The sequence below is a fragment of the Podarcis erhardii genome, assembly GCF_964252035.2.
Source record: "Podarcis erhardii genome assembly, chromosome: 18".
Taxonomy (NCBI): Eukaryota; Metazoa; Chordata; class Lepidosauria; order Squamata; family Lacertidae; genus Podarcis; species Podarcis erhardii.
The window spans coordinates 7650327-7675587 of record NC_138516.1 but is presented as its reverse complement, the minus strand read 5'-3'; the positions used below and the strand labels follow the sequence as shown (position 1 = coordinate 7675587).

General features: G+C 50.4%; 1 protein-coding gene across 2 annotated transcripts in view; it reads left to right on the top strand.

The window, feature by feature from the left end:
• Positions 1-369: 369 nt before the first annotated feature.
• SHC2 (SHC adaptor protein 2) overlaps positions 370-25261 on the top strand; it is a 42759-nt gene continuing 17867 nt past the window's right edge. For both annotated transcript variants that reach the window (XM_081846178.1, XM_081846179.1), the window contains exons 1-5: positions 370-995; positions 6457-6527; positions 9831-9891; positions 10845-10964; positions 16317-16370. In XM_081846178.1, coding sequence (XP_081702304.1) covers positions 438-995; positions 6457-6527; positions 9831-9891; positions 10845-10964; positions 16317-16370 — 864 coding nt within the window. In that variant the 5' untranslated portion in view covers positions 370-437. The remainder of the gene's footprint in view (positions 996-6456; positions 6528-9830; positions 9892-10844; positions 10965-16316; positions 16371-25261) is intronic.

The window sequence follows — 25261 nt, the reverse complement described above, 5'->3', positions numbered from 1 at the left end:
ATAATAAATTTTATTTATATCCCGCCCTCCCCAGCCGAAGCCGGGCTCCGGGCGGCTAACAACAATAAAATTCTAAAATCTAAAATTCTAAAAAGGTGGGGAATGACCTCTTCTTTTCTTGGGGATGGGGAACGGCTGCAGGAAAAACGAGTTTATTTTTCTGCCAATTTGTCTGGGCAGCTGGAGAGAACAGCAGCAGCAGCCTCCAATTCTGCAGCGGTTGTGTGTGTGTGCAAAGAAATAAATAAATGGTAGCCAGGGAGAATTACGTCATGGTGTGTTCTCTGATCTTCCCAAGCGTTTGGTAGGAGAGGGATGTCTGCTGGAGGCCTGTGTTGGCAGAGGGGGGCGGCATGCGGCAGGGGCGGCGTTCGCCCGGCCGCGCTGCACAGAGCGACCGGGAGCACTCTAAAACCACTTAGCCAGACGAGCCAGGGATGCTAGCAGTGCCGAAGTATGACCGTTTTTGGAACGACGCCCTGACTCCGTCGGAGAAACCAGCCATGAGCGGCAAGGTCGCCTCGGCCGCTGGCCCGCTGCCGCCCCCCTCGGCCGCCCCTGCGGACCCCCCCTGCCCCCCGCCACTGGGCGAAGAGCAGGAGGCCGTTACCACCTTCTGCATGCTGATTCCCAAAATGCCCCAGTGGAAATTTTCCAGCCCTTCGGGGTTTCTCAGCCGGAGCCCCTCCGGCAGCAGCAAGGAGATTTCGGCCGCGGGGAGAGAAGTCCGGGGCACCCCGCAGCCCCCCTCGTCGGGCCTGGCTGCCGTCCTCAGCGCCTGCGAGCCCATCTGCGCCACGCCCTGCAGCCTGCAGGTGATGAGCCGGCTGAGGGGGGGCCCTGTCGGCGGTGGGAGGAAGGCCCCACGGGCCGAGGGGGGCCGGCCGGCCGGGGAAGAGTGGAGTCGCAAAGGGAGCTTTATCAGCAAACCGGTCCAGGGCTGGCTGCACCCGGATGAGAGAATCCTGGGCCCGGGGGTCTCCTACATCGTTCGGGTGAGTGGCCGTCGGGTCCCTGCTTCTTTCGCAAGGGGGGGTCGTTTTGGGGGACAACGTCTGGGGGCAGTTTTTTGGGGGGGACTTTTTGCAGGTTAGGCTGTGTCATTTTGGGAGGGGAGCAGAGGCGAATCCAGGTGACAGCCCTCTCCAGGGGCCAGGAAGAGTTAGTCCGCTTTGCCCCCAAATGGCAACAGGATAACCTGCAATCTGGCCTCCTCGTGGTTAAAAAGAGGCAGTGCCGTGCAGTGGTTAGAGTGTCAGAGATCAGGGTTTGAACGTCACGGCGCCCACTGGGTCTCGATCATTTCCCCAAATACAGCCGTACCTTGCTTCTCAAACGCCTTGTGACCCGGACGTTTTGGCTCCCAAAACGCCGCAAACCCAGAAGCAAGCGTTCTGGTTCGCGAACTTTTTCCGGAACCCGAACATCCAACATCGTTCGGGTGAGTGGCTGTCGGCCTCGTGTTTCCTTTGCAAGGGGGGTCATTTTGGGGACAGCGTCTGGGGGCAGTTGGGGGGGGGGAGGACTTTTCGCAACAGGCACCAAACCTCACGAGCCCATCCATGGCCCGAAATCTGGAAGCGCCGGGAGTGCTAATTCATGCGATTTGGCACAGTGGGCTGCCAACCAGAAGGTTGGTGGATCAAGCTCACCCAGGGAGCATTTCAGGGGGTTGGACTAGATGACCGCCGGGTCCCTCCCAGCTCAACAACTCTATGATTCTAGGGGGCATGGTGAAAAAAGAAGCAGACCTCAGGGGAAGCCCTGCCGATCAGATACCCGGTCTGACATACTGGTTGCAGTTGCTCTGTGGAGTGGAGTTCACTCTGCACGTGCTCAGAGGCCATCCCCGATCCTGCTCTGATGGGTCTTTTGTGTGCTGTGGAGCATTTTGAGAGCGCCCCGGCATGGTTTCAGTCGGGGTAAGGCTTTCAGAACGAATCGAGTGCGAGCCTCGGGACCTCTTGCTCATAAGCTAGCGGACGGCGATCACTAGTTTGACTTTTTTTTTGCCCTAACAGCAAATGTATGGGACGTGGGTGGTGCTGGGGTTAAACCACAGAGCCTAGGACTTGCTGATCAGAAGGTTGGCGGTTCGAATCCCCGCAATGACGGGGTGAGCTCCCGTTGCTCGGTCCCTGCTCCTGCCAACCTAGCAGTTCGAAAGCACGCCAAAGTGCAAGTAGATAAATAGGTACCGCTCTGGTGGGAAGGTAGAAGGCGTTTCCATGCGCTGCTCTGGTTCACCAGAAGCAGCTTAGTCCTGCTGGCCACATGACCCGGAAGCTGTACGCCGGCTCCCTCGGCCAATAAAGCGAGATGAGTGCCGCAACCCCAGAGTCGGCCACAACTGGACTTAATGATCAGGGGTTCCTTTACCTTTGCCTTAACAGCAAATGTACCCATTGCACAGACCGGAATGACGTACCAGGGAATTGGGACAGACAAACTCTCTCGCGCTTAGTCTCCGTTTTGAATTAATCGGGCCAGAAGTGGATGGGGGTTGAGGTTTGTGTGTTGGTGGAGGGGAGACAAAAAGACAGAGTAGGTTTTGCGCTTTATATTTTAGCCCCCTCCACTCAGCGTGGGATTGGAGGGTGTAAAGAGGATCTGATCTGGGGTGTCCTCCTAGCGACTTACATGTAACAGCAGCCTGGAATCAAAGTGGCCTGTTTGTTGATGCCCTCAAAGGCTGGAGTTCAAAAAAGAGTCGCCTCCCCATTTCGGCAGCACTAGTGATATGGGGCTGTCCTTTAAATATATAAACATAAGAATAAACATAGGCGTTAAATGATAACCAGGGCTGGTGTGGCACCTTGCGAGACGCGAGTTCGAATCCCCGCTCAGCGATGGAGCTGATTGGGTGAGCTGCAGCCTCGCAGCCTGACCTACCTTACAGGGTTGTGAGTGGATGGGAGAATTATTATTATTATTATTATTATTATTATTATTATTTTGCCATGAACTCCGTGGAAGGATAGATAAATGCTGTAGATAATTATCACAATGCTGATCTTCAGGAAACAGGACGCAGAAACCTGGCACTTGGAGTTATACTTTTGAACAAATATTTCTTTCTAGAGAGGTAGAGAGCACTTTCTTAAGTCAGTTAGAAAATGGGCACGACTTCCTTGAAGCTCCCCCTCTTTTTTTTAACCGAGCGTTTCAGCCAGGAAAGAAAACCTCCGAAAGCTGCTTGCAGATATCAGGGAAAGGGCAATCTCTGCCCTACAGCGTAAAACTGGAAAGACACGTCACAAAAGGAAAAGAGGGAGGAGGAGGGAGGAGGAGGAACCCTTTTGTTAACCCCTTGTTCTTAATTCGTTTAAGGGGCCATTTATTTTGACAGGCAAATTGCAGCAGCAAAGCCTTTTTTTGTGGGGAGGGGAGGGAATCTTCCCTGCCTGAAAAATGATTATAAATCAGTCCTTGTTAAGCTGGGTTTCTTGAGAAACATCTATTGTTCTGAACCTCCGCTGGCTGAGAAGTCAGAAACGAATGGCATATGGAAATAAATGAGGGCAGAACAGTTCTGAGGGTCACAGGCCGGCTGTTGGTGTAAATGGGATGTGATCTCCCGGTGTGTTTAGATGGCTTTACTCTCGAGTAAGGATGGAGGGACGCAGGTGGTGCTGTGGGTTAAACCACAGAGCCTAGGACTTGCCAATCAGAAGGTCGGCGGTTCGAATCCCCGCAATGACGGGGTGAGCTCCCGTTGCTCAGTCCCTGCTCCTGCCCACCTAGCAGTTCGAAAGCACGTCAAAGTGCAAGTAGATAAATAGGTACCGCTCCGGCGGGAAGGTAAATGGCGTTTCCGTGTGCTGCTCTGGTTCGCCAGAAGTGGCTTAGTCATGCTGGCCACATGACCGGGAAGCTGTATGCTGGCTCCCTCGGCCAGTAAAGCGAGATGAGCGCTGCAACCCCAGAGTCGGCCACGACTGGACCTAATGGTCAGGGGTCCCTTTACCTTTAAGGATGGAGGAGAGAGTCAAATCAGTAAAACTGTATGAGACAGCTAGGTATGTTTAACCAGGAGAAGACTGAGAGGTGATTGTGAGAACCATCTTCAAATATCTGAAGAGCTCTTCCAGGGGTCAGCAAACTTTTTCAGCAGGAGGCCGGTCCACTGTTCCTCAGAACTTGGGGGGGGGGGGATTATATTTTGAAAAAAGAAGAACAAATTCCTATGCCCCACAAATAACCCAGAGATGCATTTTAAATAAAAGGGCACATTCTACTCATGTAAAAACACGCTGATTCCACGGGCTGGATTTAGAAGGTGATTGGTCTGGATCTGGCCCCCTGGGCCTTAGTTTGCCTATCCACGGGCTATTCCATGGAAGATGGAGCAAGCTTGTTTTCTCCTGCTCTGGAGGGTAGGACTCGAACCCGTGGCTTCAAGTTACAAGAAAACAGCTAAACACTAGGAAGAACTTTCTGAGGATAAGAGCTGCTTGACAGTGGAACAAGACTCCATCGGAAGGTGGTGGAAGTTTTTAAGCAGAGGTTGGATGGCCATCTGTCAGGGATTCTTCAGCTGTGATTTGGGGGTTGGACTAGATGATTGCTGGTGGTCCCTTTCAACTCAAAATTCAATGATTCTATGCTCCCGTCAAACCCTCACTTTCCTGAACACCATGCGAACCCATCCACAGCTATCCTTCAAAATTTGCACTTCTACGAATTTTGCGACGCAAGCCTCATTAACGAAAAAAATTGCATTTGTTTGGGCAAAGTGGGCATCTTTTCATACTCGCGAAAGCAACATCATAATATGCATTATATAAAAGGGGGGAGAACTGATTTGCAAAAAGGCATGCGTATAATATAAAAATGTGTTCGTTGGAAGAAATTCGCACTGAAATGCTGAAGAATTTTCATGAGGGCTCCCCCCCCCCGCCAGTCGAGAAATCAACTGCAAATTGCCACAAAGTTTGAACAACTGAAAATAAGAATGCAAAAATGAGAAGCAGGGAAGGCCAAAAGGGACGGCTCCTTCCATTCCTATTCTCAAGTTATATTTCCTGGTTTCAGATTAGGGAGATGGTGGGTTGTTATTCTTCTAGAGTAGTATCTAAGGCAAATAGACTTTCTTTGTGGGGGCTGGGGGAGGTCCCAAGGGGAGTAAATTAGATGAAAGCAGAACGAGGTGTGTGTAGCTAAGTTTTTCTCAGAGTAAACTCATTGGAATTGATGGGCCTGAGTTAGTCATTTCCGTTAAGGTCAATGGGTTTTGTCAGTAGCAGAATTTAGCTGCAGACAAGGAAGGATGCGACAGAATTCTGATTCCACCCGTAGTTTGAGGAGAACCTACCTGATGGATACTTTCCAAAACAATGTGTGGAACAAACCATGACTATCCTCTGAAATTTGCAGATTTCCAAATTTTGCAATGCCCTTCTTCAGTCAAGGAATGTGTGTGTGAGAGAGAGAGAGAGAAAGAGAGAGAGAGATTGAGAGGCATAGAAATCTATACAATTTTGAAACCTCTCATTACTGCTTTACTAGCATCCCAAAAGGGACTCGGGTGGCGCTGTGGGTTAAACCACAGAGCCTAGGACTTGCCGATCAGAAGGTCGGCGGTTCGAATCCCCGTGATGGGGTGAGCTCCCGTTGCTTGGTTCCTGCTCCTGCCAACCTAGCAATTCGAAAGCACGTCAAAGTGCAAGTAGATAAATAGGTACCACTCCGGAGGGAAGGTAAACGGCGTTTCCGTGCGCTGTTCTGGTTCACCAGAAGCGGCTTAGTCCTGCTGGCCACATGACCCGGAAGCTGTACGCCGGCTCCCTTGGCCAGTAAAGCGAGATGAGCGCCGCAACCCCAGAGTCGCCACGACTGGACCTAACGGTCAGGGGTCCCTTTACCTTTTACCTTAGCATCCCGAACCGTCTTTCTTTCTATCTCTTGATTTAAATTTAATTCAAAACAGTCCCCCAGGGCTTTCCCCCCTGCTTTTCGTAAAATATTTTGATTATCTAAAAGCCCTTCATTTAATCTCCATCTAAACGTGTTTCCCCCCCTCCTCTTAATTCAAGTATTACTGAATTACAATCTGAAAGTGGAAGATTTGGGAGAGACAGAAGGAAGCCCTTCTTTACACAGTGTGCAGTTCACCTGTGGAACTCCCTCACACAGGAGCCAGCAATGGCCGCCAGCCATGGATGACTTTAAAAGGCGATGGATACAGTTATAGTTATAGCCGAAGCAGCTGTGCTTCGGAATGGCACTTGCCAAAGCCACAGGAGCCGAGCACGTTGGTCTTGGATTCGAATCCTGATTTCTGCTTTCCCTGGTCGGCCACTGTGAGACCAGGATACTGGGCAGGTTGATGCAGAAGGTCCTTCTTGTGCTCTTAAGGGACCCCATGGGCCACTTAATGCAACCCCATGCAGTGTGTCGCAGAAGTCAGAGTTGGACCGCTCCACCTTTGCTGATGTCCCTTCTCTGCTTTTTCAGTACATGGGATGCATCGAGATCCAGCGGTCGATGAGGTCTCTAGATTTCAACACCAGGACGCAAGTTACCAAGTAAGTGTCATCAAACCCCGATGAGATCAGGACAGGGTGGGCTGGGGGGCAGTTACAGATGACAGGGTATAGGGTGGTATATTGTTTAGTCGTTTAGTCGTGTCCGCCTCTTCGTGACCCCCTGGACCAGAGCACGCCAGGCCCTCCTGTCTTCCACTGCCTCCCGCAGTTTGGTCAGACTCATGTTGTTCTCTTCGAGGACACTGTCCCACCATCTCGTCTTCTGTCATCCCCTTCTCCTTGTGCCCTCCATCTTTCCCAACATCAGGGTCTTTCCCAGGGAGTCTTCTTTTCTCATGAGGTGGCCAAAGTCTTGGAGCCTCAGCTTCAGGATCTGTCCTTCCAGGGAGCACTCAGGGCTGATTTCCTTCAGAATGGAGAGGTTGGATCTTCTTGCAGTCCATGGGACTCTCAAGAGTCTCCTCCAGCACCAGAATTCAAAAGCATCCATTCTCCGGCCATCAGCCTTCTTTATAGTCCAGCTCTCACTTCCATACATCACTACTGGGAAAACCATAGCTTTAACTATACAGACCTTTGTTGGCAAGGTGATGTCGGCAAGAGCAGTATATGCATTCAGTTAATAATAATAATGATAATAATGATGATAATAATTAACAACAACAACAACAACAACAATAATCATAATACTATTAAATTGCTCTGTGGAGGGGGGAGAGAATAGGGTGTGTCTCTCAGAACCCTTAACAGCAGCTCCCAGGATTTGGGAGTGGGGACATAGTGGCCCTGTGGTGTAAACCACTAAGCCTCTTGGGCTTGACGATTGGAAGGTTGGCGGTTCAAATCCCCGTGATGGGGTGAGCTCCCGTTGCTCGGTCCCTGCTCCTGCCAACCTAGCAGTTCGAAAGCACATCAAAGTACAAGTAGATAAATAGGTACCACTCTGGCGGGAAGGGAAACGGCATTTCCATGCGCTGCTCTGGTTTCACCAGAAGCGGCTTCATCATGCTGGCCACGTGACCGAGAAAAATCTCTGCGGACAAATGTCGGGTCCTTCGGCCTGTAAAGCAAGATGAGCGCCGGAACCCCAGAGTCGGCCACGATTGGACATAACTGTCAGGGGTCCTTTACCTTTACCTTTTTAGTGGTGCTTTCAATATTTGGTGTGGTTGCAGAGGGTTAAAGTGGGATAGTTCACATCTCCTGGTGTGTTCAGATGGCTTTACTCTCGAGTAAGGATGGAGGGACGCAGGTGGTGCTGTGGGTTAAACCACAGAGCCTAGGACTTGCCAATCAGAAGGTCGGCGGTTCAAATCCCCGTGATGGGGTGAGCTCCTGATGCTCGGTCCCTGCTCCTGCCAACCTAGCAGTTCGAAAGCACATCAAAGTACAAGTAGATAAATAGGTACCACTCCGGCGGGAAGGGAAACGGCATTTCCATGCGCTGCTCTGGTTTCACCAGAAGCGGCTTCATCATGCTGGCCACGTGACCGAGAAAAATCTCTGCGGACAAATGTCGGGTCCTTCGGCCTGTAAAGCAAGATGAGCGCCGGAACCCCAGAGTCGGCCACGATTGGACATAACTGTCAGGGGTCCTTTACCTTTACCTTTTTAGTGGTGCTTTCAATATTTGGTGTGGTTGCAGAGGGTTAAAGTGGGATAGTTCTGCTTTAAACCTCCAGTGCGGACGGGAGGCCTGCGATGGGTCTTTGCCCTAGCTGCCAACCTTTCCCTTTTCTTGCGAGGAATCCTATTTGGAATAAGGGAATTTCCCTTTTAAAAAGGGAAATGTTGACAGCTATGGTCTTTGCCCTGATGGAGCAGCCAGGATCTTCTGAACGCGCTCATGTCTGAGATGAGGACCACCCTGGGGAGAGCTTGACGCATCAGCCCTACAGGAAGGAGGAGGGAGGAGGAACCGCAGCGAGGGGGTAGCCCCCTTCTTTTGCCCGTGCAAAGTGCGGATCGATGGTGGGTAACTGGAGAAGGACGGCGTTTCTGCAGTGGGGCAGGAGGGCCATGCATTATTGAAGAGGCGCTGCCCCCTTCCCACCTTCCGACCCCAATGACTTTGGAGTCTGAATGTGCAGACAGCAAGTTTGCTTGGAAATGGATCGCTCCGATAGGGATTCCTGCAATTGTGTGGTAGGCTGGGAGATGCCCCACTGCTGGGAGGTAGCATTTTTTCTTTCCCTCCCCAAACCTCTGCTCCAACACACACACACACACACACACACACACACACACACACACACACACGGTCTCTGCCTCTCTCGTTGCGAATTGCCTTCATTTTGTTGTTGTTCTTGTTTAGTCATTTAGTCGTGCCCACCTCTTTGTGACCCCCTGGACCAGAGCACGCCAGGCCCTCCTGTCTTCCACTGCCTCCCCCAGTTTGGTCAAACTCAATGCTGGCAGCTTCGAGAACACTGTCCCACCATCTCGTCCTCCGTCGTCCCCTTCTCCTTGTGCCCTCCATCTTTCCCAACATCAGGGTCTTTTCCAGGGAGTCTTCTCTTCTCATGAGGTGGCCAAAGTCTTGGAGCCTCAGCTTCAGGATCTGTCCTTCCAGTGAGCACTCAGGGCTGATTTCCTTCAGAATGGAGAGGTTGGATCTTCTCTCAGTCCATGGGACTCTCAAGAGTCTCCTCCAGCACCAGAATTCAAAAGCATCCATTCTTCGGCAATCAGCCTTCTTGATGGTCCAGCTCTCACTTCCATACATCACTACTGGGAAAACCACAGCTTTAACTATACGGACCTTTGTCGGCAAGGTGATGTCTCTGCTTTTTAGGATGGCTTCATTTGGCCGTCCCCAATTAACAGCCAGCTTGGTGGGATCATGAATTTAATCACTCTCTTTCATAATCCCCTATGTCGCTGGATTCCCTACGGGAGGAGTTCCACAGTTTAGCTCCCTATTATCCGGCCTGCATCTTCCCCGCTGAAAATGTTGAATACAATATAAATATGTTGGAAAAACTTACCGCATTGCGCTTCAATGTATGCCCACAAGCTTGACCAGATAGAGAGGGGCCTAACACTGAGCCATTTATTATCTGATCTATGTACAGTGGTACCTCGGGTTACATACGCTTCAGGTTACATACGCTTCAGGTTACAGACTCCGCTAACTCAGAAATAGTGTTTCAGGTTAAGAACTTTGCTTCAGGATGAGAACAGAAATCGTGTTCCAGCGGCGCGGCACCAGCAGGAGGCCCCATTAGCTAAAGTGGTGCTTCAGGTTAAGAACAGTTTCAGGTTAAGTACAGACCTCCAGAACGAATTCAGTACTTAACCCGAGGTACCACTGTAGTCTAGAATTGTTTCTTCCTTTTCCAGGGAAGCCATCAACAGACTGTACGAAGCTGTCCCGGGAGTCAAAGGAACCTGGAAGAAGAAGGTAGGTTTGATACCCGCCTCACCCTCTATGAGATTATAGCATAAAACAGTTATTTTGGACTGGACCACAGCTCAGTGGTAGAACATCTGATTTGCATGTAGAAGGACCCAGGCTCAGTCCCTGATGGAATTTATGGGTAGGGCTGGGAAAGACACCCGTGTGTAATAATAATCATAATAATAATAGTAATAATATAATATTTCTACCCCACACATCTGGCCAGGTTTCCCCAGCCACTCTGGGCGGCTCCCAACAAAACATTAAAATCACGATAAAACATCAAACATTAAAAACTTCCCGAAACAGGGCTGCCTTCAGGTATCTTCTAAAAGTCAGGTAGTTGTTTATTTCCTTGACATCTGATGGGAGGGTGTTCCATAGGGCGGGCGCCACCACCGAGAAGGCCCTCTGCCTAGTTCCCTGTAATCTCACTTCTTGAAATGAGGGAACCACCAGAAGGCCCTCAGAGCTGGACCTCAGTGTTTGGGCTGGACGATGGGGTTAGAGACGCTCCTTCAGGTTTACTGGGCCATTTAGGGCTTTCAAGGTCAGCACCAACACTTTGAATTGTGCTCGGAAACGTCCTGGGAGCCAATGTAGGTCTTTGAAGACTAGTGTTATGTGGTCTCGGCAGCCACTCCCAGTCACCAGTCTAGCTGCCATATTCTGGATTAGTTGTAGTTTCCGGGTCACCTTCAAAGGCAGCCCCACGTAGAGCGCATGGCAGTAGTCCAAGCGGGAGATAACCAGAGCATGCACCACTCCGGCCAGACAGTCCATGGGCAGGGAGGGTCTCATCCTGGGTACCAGATGGAGCTGGTAGACAGCTGCCCTGGACACAGAACTGACCTGTGCCTCCATGGACAGCTGTGATGGAGAAATAGCCATAAAGGATTGAAGGTTTTCACAAGTTGTTTGGCATGACCCTCTCTCTCTTCCCTCTCTCCTCCCAGGCACCTAACAAAGCTCTCTTCTCAATTCTCGGCAAAAGCAACCTCCGTTTCGCTGGCATTAGTATAGCGGTCAACATCTCCATCGACGGGCTGAATCTTATGATCCCTACAACCCGACAGGTAAGCCCTGAATACCCCTCAATATTCCAATATTTCCAGTTGAGGGCCCTTGTCTCGGCTGGTGCTGAGAGGTGTCCACAACCCAGGCATGATCCTTGCCAATCAGGGCTCACATAGTGATGTCACTGTGGGCAAATGAAGCCAAAAGTCCACTTCCTGGACCAGCCACAGGGTGTTCCTAGAAAATCAAGGATCTTGCAGTGATTGGGTGATGTCACTGAGGGTCAACGAAGCCAAGTTAGAGTGAGGGCAATGCTTCCTGAGCTAGTCATATTTGTGGTCCTAGTCAATCAGGGATCACAAGTTGAACGGATAATGTCACAGAAGGCGATACCTCGTCAGCTGGTCACATGCTTGGTCTAGTTCAGAGAGGGTCAGATTTGATGAAGTGGACATGTGTGTGGCGATCACACACAGGGCCCCCGGACGTTTGACGGTCTATTGACCCTGTACCACCACTGCGATTGCTTTTTCCGCTGCCACCCCCCCGTATCTCACGAGGACACGTGGAGTCCAGTCAGTTGTAAACATAAACAAATAATCGAGTTTATTTTTAAATGCAGGAACAAGCTTATTATGGTTTCAGTTAATTTTTCTCTTGTCAGTTTCTTATTCTTAGTTCCTAACAACTCCAAACTGATTATTCCAACTACCGTATTTTTCGCTCTATAAGACGCACCAGATTACAAGACGCACCTAGTTTTTGGAGGAGGAAAACAAGAAAAAAAATATTCTGAATCTCAGAAGCCAGAACAGCAAGAGGGATCGCTGCGCAGTGAAAGCAGCGATCCCTCTTGCTGTTCTGGCTTCTGGGATAGCTGCGCAGCCTGCATTCGCTCCATAAGACGCACACACATTTCCCCTTACTTTTTAGGAGGGAAAAAGTGAGTCTTATGGAGCAAAAAATACGGTATCTATCTGACTCCACCTAAGAATTCCTCTCACTCTCTCACAGTACAACTCTACCAACCCACACCTAAACCTCCCTCTTCCTTCTTCAACTCCCAAACCTCAACTCTCAAACCTCAACTTCAACTGACTTTCAAAACCTCCCACTCTAACTTTTATTCCCCCCTTGCATTCTCACTGGCCAATCACATCACACCTATTTTAACCCTTTCCTTATGTCCCATCCTAGGAGGCAAATGCGCCACAATGCGTGAGGGCCAACCAAAGTTGTTGACCTTTTTTGAGGATTTGACCCCAATAAATAAGCTGCCACAAGTCCCCAAAATGGACTTTGGACATGCCTGATCTAGTCAATCAAGGATCATGTGCTGAGGTGATGATGTCACCACAGGCTGATTGTGTGAAACACTTCCATTTCATTGCCGTTTTGGGGGAAAAACACCTTTTGACAAGGACTACTGTATTTTTCGCTCTATAAGACGCACAAGACCATAAGACACACCTAGTTTTTGGAGGAGGAAAACAAGAAAAAAAAATATTCTGAATCTCAGAAGCCAGAACAGCAAGAGGGATCGCTGCGCAGTGAAAGCAGCAATCCCTCTTGCTGTTCTGGCTTCTGGGATAGCTGCGCAGCCTGCATTCTCCCCATAAGACGCACACACATTTCCCCTTACTTTTCAGGAGGAAAAAAAGTGAGTCTTATAGAGCAAAAAATACGGTAACTTGTTTGTGAAAATAAGGCCACCCCTGTTTTCTTGAACCCAAAATTAAGAAATCAACATTTTAAACATCAAACAGAACAACCTTGGTATTTTCTTAAATATTCAAAACACTGCCTTTTTTGGGATGGGTCGGGTGTCAGCCCAAATTCACAGGAAGAGGAGATAATCTGATGGCGACCCCCATCAGGGACTCTGTCTGCCCGTCAACCAGGAACCTCAGGCCCGGTTGGGACTGGGGGAAGAAATTCAACTTGGTTTGCATTTAAAGCCAAATCTATCGAATCCATTCTTTCCGAAAGAATACAAGAACCAGTCGTCCCTCGAAATCCGTACTGGTTTGAATTTTGCAGTGAAGTTCTCCGACCAAGCAAAAATGCGTCAATTAGGGGAAGGGGTGCATAAGAATGAAAATCGCATAGAAAGTTTGTGCTATATTAGGGGAAAGGGCTTGCAAAAATGTGAAGAGTCGTCATAGGGGGGAAAAATACGTTTATTGGGGGAAATCCTCACCAAAGCGCTTGTGAACTTTCAAGGTGTTTTTAAAGTGTATATAATTAGCAAATGACTGCTAATAATAATAATAATTTATTATTTATACCCCGCCCATCTGGCTGAGTTTCCCCGGCCACTCTGGGCGGCTCCCAATCAAGTATTAAAAACAATACAGCGTTAAATATTAAAAACTTCCCTGAACAGGGCTGCCTTCAGATGTTTTTTAAAGATAAGATAGCTGCTTATTTCCTTCACATCTGAAGGGAGGGTGTTACACAGGGCGGGTGCCACTACTGAGAAGGCCCTCTGTCTGGTTCCCTGTAACCTTACTTCTCGCAATGAGGGAACCGCCAGAAGGCCCTCGGTGCTGGACCTCAGTGTCCGGGCTGAACGATGGGGGTGGAGACACTCCTTCAGGGATACTGGGCCGTTTAGGGCTTTCAAGGTCAGCACCAACACTTTGAATTGTGCTCGGAAACGTACTGGGAGCCAATGTAGATCTCTCAGAACTGGTGTTATGTGGTCTTGGCGGCCGCCCCCAGTCCCCAGTCTGGCTGCCGCATTCTGAATTAATTGCAGCTTCTGAGTCAACTTCAAAGGTAGCCCCATGTAGAGCGCATTGCAGTAGTCCAAGCGGGAGATAACCAGAGCATGCACCACTCTGGCAAGACAGTCTGTGGGCAGGGAGGGTCTCATCCTGCGTACCAGGTGGAGCTGGTAGACAGCCGCCCCGGACACAGAACTGACCTGCGCCTCCATGGACAGCTGTGAGTCCAGAATGACTCCCAGGCTGCGCACCTGGCCCTTCAGGGGCACAGTGACCCCATTCAGGACCAGGGAGTCCCCCACACCTGCCCGCCCCCTGTCCCCCCAAAACAGTACTTCAGTCTTGTCTGGATTCAACCTCAATCTGTGGAGAACTGAAGTTTAAGATTGGGAAAGATGAGAGAATGGGCAGTCCAACAGGCAGCTCCTTCCATCCTACCCAAGTGAGCTGCCCAGGAATGGAGGAACACAGGTTATCAAGCCCCACCCTTCAGGTGTAGATCAGCTCCTGGATTGGCTGGGCCTAGTGTGAGCTGGGGCTGATGGGAGTTGTAGTCTGAGTCATTGGAGGGCAACGGCTTGGCCTGTGTTGGCCCCTGACCATGGTCACCAAAGCTGGCCCAAGTAAGGTTGTGGAGGGTGGGAATTCAATTTCGTTTGCATTTATGGAATTGCCACTTTCCAGAAGAACATGGCCGTCCTTAGATACAGTGGTACCTCTAGTTACGGACGTAAGTCCGTTCTTAACCTGAAACTGTTCTTAACCAGAGGCATGCTGTCGCTAATGGGACCTCTTTCCGCCGTTGTGCTGCCGGCACATGATTTCCGCTCTCATCCTGGGGCAAAGTTCTCAACTCGAGGGAACTCTTCTAGGTTAGCGGAGTTTGTAACCTGAAGTGCGTGCCAATGGTTCAGGGATTATGGGAGTTGTAGTCCGGCGTCCTCTTCCAAGTTTGAAGAACGCAGACCTACAGAAACGCCTCTGTTCAGAGGCACGGGTGCCAAAATGCTGGTGGAGTTCCACGAGGGCTTTAAGAAATATATATGAATCTCAGACTGACGTGGAGAGCTGAATTGGAGACTGGGGAAACGAGGAACCAAATGTGTCAGGGAAATGCCAACAGCTCAGGGGCGAGAGGGGAAAAGCCGGATGGATTAGGTATCAAGGGGTTGCCCGGCTGTGAAGCCTTACTTTGATGCCAAAATAAACTTTCTCTGTCCAGAGCGCCACTCTGCCGTGGCTGGTTCATTCACTGGCAGAATCCGTGAGTTGGCTGTCCTTAAACCTTCCCCAGCAGAGTAGTTTCTTGACGCCCAGTCTGCGCCTCCCATCTCTGCGTGGAAGCCTACTGCGCAAGGAGGGCGTGGGTAACGGGAGACCTCTCTCCTCCCCGCTTTGCCCAGGCCAGGTGTCCTGGCACCGCCTTGCCTCCTCCGAGCCCTGAAGCTCTTCTCTGCTGGAGGCATGGTTACTCTCCTCCACTGAGGAGGAGCTGCTTCCCACAATCTTTGGGGGGCTCTCTGTAATCCAGCTGGCTTTTCCCCTCTCCCCCCTGAGCCCATGGCAGTTCCCTGACAAAATAGAACACGTCCACTTGTTCCAAGTGCCATCACATCAGAGAGGGCAGGCTATCTCTGTGGAGTTGGCTGCCGTTGCAGTGGCGCTCCCTGAGAAGACCTCGCCAAACCTTTAGGGGGGTATCACGCCGCCCCAAGGTTGTCCTGTCCCCCATTCTGTGCCGAAAGGGGCCTGGGCAACCCCACATGTACCTGGCTTGAGAGCAGTACATGTGAAAAGGATCTAGGAGTCTTGGTTGACCACAAACTTGACATGAGCCAACAGTGTGACGCGGCAGCTAAAAAAGCCAATGCAATTCTGGGCTGCATCAATAGGAGCATAGCATCTAGATCAAGGGAAGTAATAGTGCCACTGTATTCTGCTCTGGTCAGACCTCACCTGGAGTACTGTGTCCAGTTCTGGGCACCACAGTTCAAGAAGGACACTGACAAACTGGAACGTGTCCAGAGGAGGGCAACCAAAATGGTCAAAGGCCTGGAAACGATGCCTTATGAGGAACGGCTAAGGGAGCTGGGCATGTTTAGCCTGGAGAAGAGGAGGTTAAGGGGTGATATGATAGCCATGTTCAAATATATAAAAGGATGTCACATAGAGGAGGGAGAAAGGTTGTTTTCTGCTGCTCCAGAGAAGCGGACACGGAGCAATGGATCCAAACTACAAGAAAAAAGATTCCACCTGAACATTAGGAAGAACTTCCTGACAGTAAGAGCTGTTCGACAGTGGAATTTGCTGCCAAGGAGTGTGGTGGAGTCTCCTTCTTTGGAGGTCTTTAAGCAGAGGCTTGACAACCATATGTCAGGAGTGCTCTGATGGTGTTTCCTGCTTGGCAGGGGGTTGGACTCGATGGCCCTTGTGGTCTCTTCCAACTCTATGATTCTATGATTCTATGATTCAATGTTTGCGAGGAAGGCATTGCCCCTGAGAGACTCGAGTGCGGATTGATCGGCTAAGTCCCTCCCTCTCTCTCCAATTGCTCTATCGACCCAGTCACTGAGCGATGGCTAAGTCATTCCCATGACCTTCTCTGTCCTCTGTGTCTGTCAAGCTCTTCTCAACGCCTCTCCCTCCCTCCCACCCACCTCTGCCTGTCTCTTTCCATCGCAGATCATCGCGAACCACCACATGCAATCCATCTCCTTCGCTTCAGGGGGTGATACGGTAAGGTGGGGGTTCGAAGGCTTTTTGTGCATGTGTCAAACCGTGGGAGCAGTCGGGGAAGGGGCACAGGCCCTCGCATCTGGGACGGATGAAACGCAGGACGATCGTAGCCCCATCACACTTTTCCAAAACAAAACTGTGCCGAAAAGACTGTAGGAATGGGCATGCATGCAAAGCAACAACAACAACAACAACAACAACAATTTATTATTTATACCCCGCCCATCTGGCTGGGCTTCCCCAGCCACTCTGGGTGGCTTCCAAAACAATATTAAAATACTGTAATATATCAAACATGAAAAGCTTCCCTAAACAGGGCTGCCTTCAGCTGTCTTCTAAAAGTCTGGTAGTTGTTGTGCTCTTTGACATCTGGTGGGAGGGCGTTCCGCAGGGAGGGCGCCACCACCGAGAAGGCCCTCTGCCTGGTTCCCTGTAACCTCACTTCTCGCAGGGAGGGAATCGCCAGAAGGCCCTCGGCGCTGGACCTCAGTGTCTGGGTAGAACGATGGGGGTGGAGACGCTTCTTCAGGTATACTGGGCCACTTAGGGCTTTAAAGGTCAGCACCAACATTTTGAATTGTGCTCGGAAACGTACTGGGAGCCAATGTAGGTCTTTCAAGACCGGTGTTATGTGGTCTCGGCAGCCGCTCCCAGTCACCAGTCTAGCTGCCGTATTCTGGATTAGTTGTAGTTTCCTGGTCACCTTCAAAGGCAGCCCCACGTAGAGCGCATTGCAGTAGTCCAAGCGGGAGATAACCAGAGCATGCACCACTCTGACGAGGCAGTCCGCAGGCAGATAGGGTCTCATCCTGCATACCAGGTGGAGCTGGTAAACAGCTGCCCTGGACACGGATTTGACCTGTGCCTCCATGGACAGCTGTGAGTCCATGCACAAGCATTAAGCAACAGAGCCTGCATTCGCCTGAGATGTTGTCAGGCTATAACTCCCACCGGGCGCAGCCAGCACAGCCGATGGATGATGAGAACCGTAGTCCAAGAACATCTGGAGGGCAGAGGTTTCCTGCCTGCAAGGAAACCATCTGCACTGTGCATTTAAAGCAGTTTCGTATCACTGTAAACTGTCATGGCTTCCCCCCCAAAGAATTCTGGGAAGTTGAGAGGCCTCTCTTCTCCTCAGTACAATACCCAGAGTTCCTTGGGAAGAGGGATTGGCCCTTCTGGGAATTGTAGCTCTGTGATCGGTAGAGGGGGGTCTCCTAACAAGCCCCAGCGCCCTTCTGAACTACAGTTCCCAAGATTCCTCGCGAGAAACCATGATTGTTCAAAGCGGCACGATGGTGTTTTAAATGGATAATACCAATGTGGCCTCAGACTGGGCTCAAAACCTCATTCAGCCTTGAGGCTCCCTGGGTAATCTTGGGCCAGACTCTGGGTCTCAGCTGGCCTACCTCTCAGGGTTGTCATGAGGAGAGAGGAAATAATGCCGAACAGAGATGGGGAATCATAATAATGATAATAATAATGATGATGATAATAATAATAATAATAATAATAATAATAATAATAATAATTTATTTGTAACCCGCCCATCTGGCTGGGTTTCCCCAGCCACTCTGGGCAGCTTCCACAGAAACCAAAAATACACTAAAATATCACACATTAAAAACTTCCCTGAACAGGGCTGCCTTAAGATGTCTTCTTTATGTCAGGTAGTTTTTTATTGCTTTGACATCTGATGGGAGGGCGTTCCACAGGACGGGCGCCACCACCGAGAAGGCCCTCTGCCTGGCTCCCTGTAGCTTCACTTCTCACAGGGAGGGAACCGCCAGAAGGCCCTCGGGAGATGGACCCCGGTGTCCGGGCTGGACGATGGGGGTGGAGACGCTCCTTCAGGTCTACTGGGCCGAGGCCGTTTAGGGCTTTAAAGGTCAGCTCCAACACTTTGAATTGTGCTTGGAAACGTACCGGGAGCCAATGCAGGTCTTTCAAGACCGGTGTTATGTGGTCTCGGCAGCCGCTCCCAGTCACCAGTCTAGCTGCCGCATTCTGGATTAGTTGTTGTTTCCGGGTCACCTTCAAAGGTAGCCCCACATAAAGCGCATTGCAATTGTCCAAGCGGGGAACTATTCATGCTTGAAATTGTCAGCAACGACTGGTCTTTGGAGGCATTTATTACACCCTATAACCTAGCCGCCGTTGGCCACTTGCCAGCAAACAAATATTCAAATATGGGAATGTCTGTAGCTCAGCGATAATAGCATCTATTTTACATGCAGAACGCCCCAGGTTTAAGTGCCGTATTTTTCGCTCTATAAGATGCACCAGACCACAAGACACACCTAGTTTTTCGAGGAGGAAAACAAGAAAAAAAAATATTCTGAATCTCAGAAACCAGAACAGCAATAGGGATCGCTGCGCAGTGAAAGCAGCAATCCCTCTTGCTGTTCTGGCTTCTGGGATAGCTGCGCAGCCTGCATTCGCTCCATAAGACGCACACACATTTCCCCTTACTTTTTAGGAGGGAAAAAGTGAGTCTTATAGAGCAAAAAATATGGTACATAAAGAGCCTGGCTGGGTCAAAGGAAGCATTTTGATTCAGCATTCTGGGCTTACAGCGGCCAACCCCCTAGGAGAAGTCCGCAAACAAGGCCTGAGAACAACAGCCCCTCTCCCCTCCTGCGTTTTCCAGCAGCTGCTACCCAAAAACATCCCTGCCTCGGGCAGTTGAGGTAGAACACAAGTCATCAGACTTTCCAGAACTCCTGGGCTGACCTGGTCTCCATGTTGGCCTGAACTCCCCTAGGTGGCAAGGAGGGGAACTTGAATCTCCCGGTGAGCAAGAACGCCTTCCTTTTCAAAGGAAGGTTATTTGTGGAGCTTGCAAATTTCCGTACTACAGGAGCTGGCTTAAAATGACTCTTGAGAAGGCATAGACAAACTCGGCCCTCCAGATGTTTTGGGACTACAACTCCCATCATCCCTGACCGCTGGTCCTGTTAGCTAGGGATAATGGGAGTTGTAGTGCCGAAATATTTGGAGGGCCAAGTTTGCCTATGCCCGGGCATAGGGTCTCAAGGGTGAGGGTCTGCCCTGCTCCCCTCTCCCAATTAACTTCCGTCTCTAGGGATCAAAGGAAGAAAAAGAAGTGGCTCAAGAGGAGGCGAGGGGCCTGGTTACCCCATGTGACATCAAACAAATCAACCCCTGGGTCTTAGGCTGGGCCCTGAAATGATTGCACAGACTCTCAAGCAGGCATAGGCAAACTCAGCCCTCCAGATGTTTTGGGACTACAACTCCCATCATCCCTGACCGCTGGTCCTGTTAGCTTAGGGATAATGGGAGTTGTAGTGCTGAAATATTTGGAGGGCCGAGTTTGCCTATGCCCGGGCATAGGCTCTCGAGAGTGAGGGTCTGCCCTGCTCCCCTCTCCCAATTAACTTCCGTCGCCATGGATAAAAGGAAGAAAATGAAGTGGCTCGAGAGGAGAGGGGCATGAATGAAATCAACCCCTGGATCTTAGGCCCAGCCCTGAAATCTCAGCGTCTGGGATGCTCCAGGCCTGGCAACCCTGATCAGGAACAATAGGCCCCCAAGGGTAAGTGTAGCTGAAGGAGGAAAGGGAGATCCATCTCTGTCCAGGCAGAGGAAGGTCTTCGCTAGTGTTATGTACTGAGTTGAATATATACTTGGAGACGAGAGTGGATTTCATGCTCTTTATTCAGCTCATAGTGGTGAGGAGGAATGGAAGTTCCCCCAAAATGTCTGCTTTATATACATTATTTACGCAATGGGCCCCCCATGTGATTGGCTAATTCCGGGATTCACCTGTAGGCCAATCAGGTTGCAGATTCACTTCCACCTGGAGCTGGATTGGGTGGCTCCTGTGGACCAATCAGACTGCTGCATTCTGGACCCTATTGTTCTAGGGCCAATCAGACTGCTGCATTCTGGATCCTATTGTTCTAGGGCCAATCAGACTGCTGCATTTTGGATCCTGTTCAACTCAGTACATAACAGCTGGCCTTCGGAAAAGATCAAGGTGCAACGTTTGCTATTAGCCCCTTCATTCCCACTATTCAATGTGAACATTGCATTATTCATTCGTTAAAACAACATTCATTTCATTACCCGTTCATTCATGTGAATGTTGTTTTCCACGTTTTCCAGAGGTTTCTCCTCTCCCCTTCGATTTCAATTCCTTTGGTTGCTACGGCTTATGGCAGTGGCCCTGAAACCAGTTTTGGTGGCTTGCCACCCCTGGTATTGGCCGCCATTTTGTTTTCCCAGAATCCTCTGGGTAGTCTGTCATCCCAGGAAAAATTTGACGTGGGAGGGGAGAGAGGAATGGGAAAAGCAGCCGCCCCACCTCTAACGGCAGGTCCTATCAGTGACCGGCATTTTTTCCTACTCCTGGGACGCCCCAGAAGGAAGGCAATGGATTGGCCTTCCCCAACGTTACTCTTCCTCAGAGTAAAAGGTAAAGGTAAAGGACCCTTGGACGGTTAAGTCCAGTCAAAGGCGACTATAGGGTTGCGGCGCTCATCTCGCTTTCAGGCCAAGGGACCCGGCGTTTGTCTGCAGACAGCTTTCCGGGTCGTGTGGCCAGCAGGACTAAGCTGCTTCTGGCGCATGATGGAAACCAGAGCGCACGGAAACGCTGTTTACCTTCCCGCTGCAGTGGTACCTATTTATCTACTTGCGCCAGCGTGCTTTTGAACTACTAGGTTGGCAGGAGCTGGGACTGAGCAACGGCAGCTCACCCCATTGCAGGGATTCGAACTGCTGACCTTCTGATTGGCAAGCCCAAGACGATCAGTGGTTTAGACCACAGCACAACCTTCCTCAGAGTATACCTGTTGAAACTGGTGGAAGTCTTCCACTGCCTGGGGATGCAATTGGGGACTGGAGTTGGAAAATGCAATAATAATAATAATAATAATAATAATAATAATAATAATAATAGGAGTTTGGATTTGATATCCCTCCTTTCACTCCCTTAAGGAGTCTCAAAGCGGCTAACATTCTCCTTTCCCTTCCTCCCCCACAACAAACACTCTGTGAGGTGAGTGGGGCTGAGAGACTTCAGAGAAGTGTGACTGGCCCAAGGTCACCCAGCAGCTGCACATGGAGGAGCGGAGATGCAAACCCGGTTCCCCAGATTACGAGACTACTGCTCTTAACCACTACACCACTAATAATAATAAATTTATTATTTATACCCCGCCCATCTGGCTGGATTTCCCAAGGGCGGCTTTCAACAGAATATTAAAATACAATAATCTATTAAGCATTAACAGCTTCCCTAAACAGGGCCGCCTTCAAATGTCTTCTAAAAGTCTGGCAGTTGTTGTTCTCTTTGACATCTGGTGGGAGGGTGTTCCACAGGGTGGGCGCCACCACCGAGAAGGCCCTCTGCCTGGTTCCCTGTAGCTTTGCTTCTCGCAGGGAGGGAACCACCAGAAGGCCCTCGGAGCTGGACCTCAGTGTCTGGGCAGAACGATGGGGGTGGAGATGCTCCTTCAGGTATACTGGGCCGAGGCCACTGAGCAGCAGCACCTTTCTGGACAAACCCAACCTGGTGCCCTCTACATGTCTTGGCCTATGACTCCCACCATCCCACCAGCCCCCATTTATCATTAGGCCTCTCTGGTTCCCGTGCTTAACGACCCTCCAGAGGGAAGCTTGTTTGATCACTTATTCTCGCGGGCATTTGGCCAAACCACATCTGTTCCAGGAGGCTTTTAGCTAATTGCTCTTTCGCCTTCCCTCCTCCGAGTGCTCCACCGTGATCAATGTTTTCGGATAGTTGACCTTTGGTCGTTTTATAGCTGGTGGGCGAAATCCGGGGTGTAGAATGAGCAAGCACCCCTTTGTTCAACAGGGCTTCTTTCTCGCCTCCAGCGCACCACGAACCCCTCAAATCTGTCTCAGACGTCTGGAGCAGATTGGGGAGGTTGGACAAAGGAACTGGAGCCCTGAAACCAGAGGTTCTGTTGTTGCTGGTGGAAGCGCCTAGTGAGAGGCAGTGTGGTGGAGCAGTTAGAGCATGGGTCAGCAAACTTTTTCAGCAGGGGGACGGTCCACTGTCCCTCAGAACTTGAGGGGGGGCGGACTATATGTTTTTTTGGGGGGGAAATGAACGTATTCCTATGCCCCACAAACAACCCAGAGATGCATTTTAAATCAAAGGGCACATTCTACTCATGTAAAAACACACTGATTCCCGGACCATCCGTAGGCCGGATTGAGAAGGCGATTGGGCCAGATCTGGCCCCCGGGCCTTAGTTTGCCTACCCATGAGTTAGAGCAACGGACTAGGACCTGGGAGGCCAGGACAAGTCCTGTCTTGGTCCTGAAGTTCACTGTACGACCTTGCGGACCAGTCACTTCCTCTCAGCCTAACCTACCTCACAGGGTTGTTGTTGATGAAATTTATTACGGTCAGAGACCAGCTTGTGAAACACAAATGGATCTACAATCCCAATAGCAAAACAAACATTTAAAACTATATACAACAATGGATTTTAAGTTTAAAAATGCCATAGGCATAAAGTAAAGGTAAAGGGACCCCTGACCATTAGGTCCATTGTGGCCGACTCTGGGGTTGCGGCGCTCATCTCGCTTTATTGGCCGAGGGAGCCGGCATACAGCTTCCGGGTCATGTGGCCAGTGGGACTAAGCTGCTTCTGGAGAACCAGAGCAGCTCACGGAAATGCCGTGTGGTACCTATTTATCTACTTATCTGCCCGATGGAGTGGTACCTATTTATCTACTTGCACTTTGATGTGCTTTTGAACTGCTAGGTTGGCAGGAGCAGGGACCGAGCAACGGGAGCTCACCCTGTCATTGCGGGGATTCGAACCGCCGACCTTCTGATTGGCAAGTCCTAGGCTCTGTAGTTTAGCCCACAGGGTCCCCCATGTCCCCAAGAGCACAAAAACTTTAAGATAGACAACTTTAGAGAAATAACCCAGAGAAATATTTAGAGAAATAACCCAGAGTCGCCCGTGGATCTGAGTTTGGGAATTTTCCTAACAAACTAGATTGAATCGGGGTGGTGGTGGTCTGTGTCTACAGATCTGTGCGCAGAATCTGGTGACAATCCGGGTCGTCTTGCGTTCTTTGCCTAACTGGAGAAGATCAAATTTTTGCTTTACCGGGAGGTCAGCAAGCCTCACCAGCAGGGGTCAATGGTTTCTCATCATAAAAGGGACATCTAAAAAATATGTGTTTGGGGCTTCCTATATCCCCCAACGGACAGGCTCAAATTCTCTGGTACCTTACAGGGTTGTTGCTGAGACTGAATGAGGAGAGGAGAACCATCTACATGCCCCCATTGAGCTATTTGCAGAGAAAAAGGAGGGAATCCATCCAATCTTTTCGCTCAAGGAAGCCAACATTTGTGGGAGGGGTGGGGTGGGTTATTGGTTTGGTTTTTCCGTTGCTTCCTGCATAACTTTTTGGCAGAAGTGGATGGAATTTGCAGGCAGAGCCACCTCCTTTTAGAGTGGTTGGAGCCAGCTGACTTTCAGATAATAAAGAGGTGCAGAGTTAGGAACATGGGAAGCTGCCTTGTACAGAGTCAGACCGTTGTTGTTATTGTTTACTCGTTTAGTCATCTCTGACTCTTCGTGACCCCCTGGACCAGATCATGCCAGGCCCTCCTGTCTTCCACTGCCTCCTGCAGTTTGGTCAAACTCATGCTGGTCGCTTCGAGAACACTGTCCCACCATCTCGTCCTCTGTCCTCCCCTTTTTCTTGTGCCCTCCATCTTTCCCAGAATCAGGGTCTTTTCCGGGGAGTCTTCTCTTCTCCTGAGGTGGCCAAAGTCTTGGAGCCTCAGCTTCAGGATCTGTCCTTCCAGTGAGCACTCAGGGCTGATTTCCTTCAGAATGGAGAGGTTGGATCTTCTTGCAGTCCAGGGGACTCTCAAGAGTCTCCTCCAGCACCAGAATTCAAAAGCATCAATTCTTCGGCCATCAGCCTTCTTTATGGTCCAGCTTTATGGTCAGACCATTGGGTCTACCTAACTCAGTATTGTCTACAGTGACAGAGAGCACTCTCTGAGGTTTCAGACAGGGACTCGCTTTGCCCATCCCACTTGGAAACGCTGGGGTTTTAATATGAGACCTTCCGCATATAAAGTAGCAGCTGCTGTACTGCTTTGCTGTGGTCCTTTTCTCTAAATGTAAAGTAAAATTCTAGTCCTCATGGTTCTGCATTGGAGAGGCCAGCGATACAGCCTGGAACCTTCTGCATGGAAAACAGAAGCGACAGCCTTTCCCCAATGGGATTTTGCCAGAGCCTTTAAAATTTGTGTGTGAATGTTGCTCTTTTTCAAAAGCGATTACCTGTGGGTTTGTGGGCAATTGGACTACAGTAGTACCTTGGATGGGACGTGGGTAGCACTGTGGGTTAAACTACAGAGCCTAGGACTTGCCGATCAGAAGGTTGGCGGTTCGAATCCCCGCAATGACGGGGTGAGCTCCCGTTTCTTGGTCCCTGCTCCTGCCAACCTAGCAGTTCAAAAGCACGTCAAAGTGCAAGTAGATAAATAGGTCCCGCTCCAGCGGGAAGGTAAACGGCGTTTCCGTGCGCTGCTCTGGTTCGCCAGAAGCGGCTTAGTCCTGCTGGCCACATGACCTGGAAGCTGTACGCCGGCTCCCTCGGCCAGTAAAGCGAGATGAGCGCCGCAACCCCAGAGTCGGCCACGACTGGACCTAATGGTCAGGGGTCCCTTTACCTTTATTTCTTACTGCTGGCTGACGGGAGTTTGGAGTCCAGCTACGTCGAGACCACCGCAGTGGCGACCGGGGGAACTGGGAGACCCACCAGCCCAGAGAGCTCTGAACTGCAGCTGCAACGGGAAAAGGCTCTTTCCCAGCAGACGGCAAACGATCCAGCGTGCTGCGGCATTCTGTGTCAGACTG